The sequence below is a fragment of the Polypterus senegalus genome, unplaced genomic scaffold (genome assembly GCF_016835505.1).
Source record: "Polypterus senegalus isolate Bchr_013 unplaced genomic scaffold, ASM1683550v1 scaffold_3765, whole genome shotgun sequence".
In the NCBI taxonomy this organism is placed as follows: Eukaryota; Metazoa; Chordata; class Cladistia; order Polypteriformes; family Polypteridae; genus Polypterus; species Polypterus senegalus.
Window position 1 is genome coordinate 30901 of NW_024378694.1, and position 3620 is coordinate 34520.

A 3620-nucleotide genomic window follows, 5' to 3' on the forward strand; every position below is an offset into this window, starting at 1 on the left:
CAAGACATCACACTTAACATTTAGTTCACTTTATTCTTCACTTACGCAAAGCAAATTGGTTTTAATTACCGAGGGATTTAAAACCCATTGACGGCTGCGTGATCCACAGAAGAACGGTCAGTTTACTACCAGAGATGATCTGACGCGTTGGCATGCTTTAATTTGTGATTCTAATTTAGTTACCTCTTCCCCGTAATTCACCTCAGTATTTCATGCGTCTTGATCATTTCAAACGCGATTGGTGTCTGATTGGCGGTCTTTTTCTCCGCACGTGTTGCTAACATTAAGACGTCGAACGCCTTCATTCGTGTATATAAAGCCTGCGCTGCGCATTGAACTTTACTGCGTTTTGCTGATTTTCTCTTTGTTGTTTCAAAATGTGGTGTAAAGACAAGGGTCAGATAGCCGTGGTATTGCTGTTCTTTTTCCTCTGCGATGCATTTGCTCAGCCCCGTTTCAAAGGACGGAAGCAAATCGCAAAACACCAGAAGCCCGCGGTCATGCATTATGTTGAGCCGAGAGCTGGCGCTCCGCAGACCGTAACCGCTCAGTGCACCGACAGTGAGGTGATCGTCACCATCAGTCCGGACTTGTTGGGCATCCAAAAGCTGGTGCAGCCTTCTGATCTTTCCATGGGTGGATGTGGTGTGACCAGTCCGGCCGGTGCTCAGCCCTTTGTGATTGAAGCGCCTCTGCAGGGCTGTGGGAGCACCGTGGAGGTGAGTGGCTTCAGTGCTTTCGCCCTTGTCGTTTTCCTAATCTTGTTTCTCGATGATTACTACTGAAAGCTCTTGTATGTGGCTCAGGTCTGGTTTATGTTCGTATGACGTTTTGGCGCACGAGTCGCAATTGATCAGGCTCGCTTTAACGAGATCCTCTTACTTTACGTTTTCCTAGCGGACTGAGTGCTCTTTGGCGTTGGTACAGGATAGGCAAGAAAGGAGAACTGCGCAGTTACAGTACCTGCATTGTGTGCATAGACCCTTTATCGGTGTTGCAGTGCCCACTCGTGACCTGTGTATGTGGGCGTATTAAATATCAGATTCATTTCTTTTGAAGAAGCCATCTAAATTCTGATCAGTCAAGAAGTTGATTTAAAATTAACCAAATTGAGGCTTTTCCATTTCTTCATCCCCAGCATTCCTAAAGCTTTCAGGTGTGAAATCTATAATTTAAACATCCCCCATTTCAATATGCTGTGAGTCTTTAATCAATATGGTGAATAAACTGCTCTGAACTTCAGTACTAAAAATTGGGACGGTGTACTGCTTGAACATTTGCTTAAGTAATGTGTGAATGGCCAGTAGTGTGATCCTTTTTCTTTATCTGTAAAGATCTCCCACCAAAGGGCTGCCTAGAGCTCTTAAAATGATTAGTTTTGTTACTATCCTGAAAGGTTATAAGTTGCACAAAGCAATTGGCTTGTATTGATTTAACAGCACAGTTAGAAACCATTCATATTGAAAAAGTTAGAGTCCAATCTAGATGTTTTTGCTCTTTAGTTTAGCATTGTCAGCTGAATAGCCCTAAACTGGTGTCTCTTTAGATGCAAGGAGCTCTCATAGTGTACACCTTCACCCTTGACTACAATCCTTCTCCAATTGATGGTCTTCCCATTGTAAGAACAAATCCAGCTGTGGTGCAGATTGAATGCCAATACAACAGGTAAGACCAGCATTACAGATGCATCCCAATGGCTGGCTGTAACATAGAATCAATATTACTTGACTTGTATCTTTGATTCAAACAACCTAGAGTATTAAGGCCTGGCTTTGCAAGAACCTGTCTTATTTGTCCCCCAAGTTACAAATGTCCTTTTTCCCTCAGGCTACACAATGTAAGCAGCAATGCCTTAAACCCCACTTGGGTTCCATACACCTCCACGATATCTGCTGAGGATATTCTGGGCTTCTCGCTTGTTATAATGAGCAGTAGGTGTACACATTTAAAAATCCTACTTTCCATTTGCACTGATGTGATCTGAACACCTTGTAACATTCCTGTCTGCAGGTGACTGGAGTGGGCCGAGTCCATCCAACACATTCTTCCTAGGAGACCTCATTAACCTTCAAGCATCTGTGGACAGCACTAACCATGAGCCTCTCCGTGTCTTTGTGGACAGCTGTGTGGCCACTCCTGGGTCCAATGCATCTGCCCCAGCCTACACCTTCATTGGGAATAATGGGTGGGTGTGAGTAATAGTCTGACTAGATCTTGGTCTGGAAACGCAATGCTATGGTCCCTCTTGTGTATTGCAGGTGTTTCTTGGACAGCCAACTGACAGGCTCCAATTCCCAGTTCGTGTCCCCCAGAGTTGCCCAGTCTGTAATGCAGTTCCAGCTGGATGCCTTCAGGTTTTATGGTCTGACTACTAGTTCAGTAAGTCCCCTCCTCCCATCTCCTTTGGAGGAGTCCCATTGAAGCTCCCAGGTGTGACTGTAGTCTCTTGTGTGTTTACTTTCAGATCTTCATTACCTGCCATCTGAAGGTGACCTTGGTGTCTGCTAATGTTGATCCTTTGAATAAGGATTGTTCATACAACTCTGCACTGAGCCAGTAAGTGACTGACTGGGAGGATGTGGGTGCACCTGTTCAGATGAGGTAGCAGGTTGTGATTGGTGGCTGTGCTTTTCAGGTGGAGCTCAGTGGATGGGGACAATGCTGTCTGTAGCTGCTGTGACACAAGCTGTGCCAACCCCCCTCCCTTCAAGAGGGGCTCTGGTGCCCTAAACACAGACCCAGGAGAGCAAGTAAGTGACCTCACCAGCAGACTTCTTCAGTGTCCAGCCTGGGATAGACTAACTGTAATTGTATTTTTCAGGTGAAGTGAGTGCACCAGCTGGATGGAAGGAGACCATTTCTGTTGGCCCTCTTTTTCTGGAGCAGGTCTCTCCTTTGTCTTCTGTATCACAGTCCCTGTCTGGCCAGCAAGATGAAGCCTCTGCAGGTAACTTAACTGAACAGCCTAAATGCAAGCCATGTTAAGGACTGCTCTTTAGATTTTTGGTCAATTTACTTTGCCAGATTAAACCACATCATTCCTAATACCTTTGGTTTTCTCATTGCAGGCTCCCAGTTCCAAGATTCCATCCTTGGTGCTGTTGTTGGTGTCCTGGCTGTCTCGTGTGTGGCTGTACTATTGTTTGCCTACAGAAAAAAGAACATTAACACTAAGCAATAAAATTTTAAACCTTGTATCATTGTCTTCAGTTTTTTGTATTTAATTGAGCAATTAGATGGCACCTCATGCATGGTCACTAGATCAAGGGTTGCCTAGGATTATAGATCAAGCTATATATTTGGAGACCTGGAGCAATCTATATAGCTTGATGGCCTAAATGGGCACATTACATTTGCTAACTATTCAAACTCCCTTTTCTATAAAGTGGCATCAACAAATGAGCCCAGTAGTCTAAGCTATTTGAGGGTCCCAGCTACTGCATACCAAATATGAAGGAAGATCAAACCACTTCCGTTGTAATTTCTGAACGGATAGGCACCAGAGTTTAATTGAAATGTGTGATCAAGTCCTAAGGTTCCCACTCTAGTCCTGGGACTCTGAATCCATGCAGCTACACCAGCTGGTTTGTGGTGTGTGGGGGTTTATATATATATATTAA

The 3620-nt window shown here is 44.5% G+C and overlaps 1 protein-coding gene across 1 annotated transcript; it reads left to right on the forward strand.

The window, feature by feature from the left end:
* The first annotated feature begins 360 nt into the window (after positions 1-360).
* On the forward strand, positions 361-3194 carry LOC120519617 (zona pellucida sperm-binding protein 3-like). The gene is made up of 9 exons (XM_039742549.1): positions 361-719; positions 1547-1665; positions 1828-1931; positions 2011-2185; positions 2259-2379; positions 2465-2556; positions 2636-2750; positions 2822-2947; positions 3069-3194. Exons 1-8 carry the CDS (start codon positions 378-380, stop codon positions 2828-2830), a joined length of 1077 nt encoding a protein of 358 aa, XP_039598483.1. The 5' UTR covers positions 361-377; the 3' UTR covers positions 2831-2947; positions 3069-3194.
* The last annotated feature ends 426 nt before the right edge of the window (positions 3195-3620 follow it).

Coding starts and splice junctions, on each gene's coding strand:
- LOC120519617 (XM_039742549.1), top strand. CDS start 378: ATGTGGTGTAAAGACAAGGGTCAGATAGCCGTGGTATTGCTGTTCTTT. Junction 1,666..1,827: donor ATTGAATGCCAATACAACAG/GTAAGACCAGCA, acceptor TTTTTCCCTCAG/GCTACACAATGTAAGCAGCA. Junction 2,557..2,635: donor TACAACTCTGCACTGAGCCA/GTAAGTGACTGA, acceptor TGTGCTTTTCAG/GTGGAGCTCAGTGGATGGGG.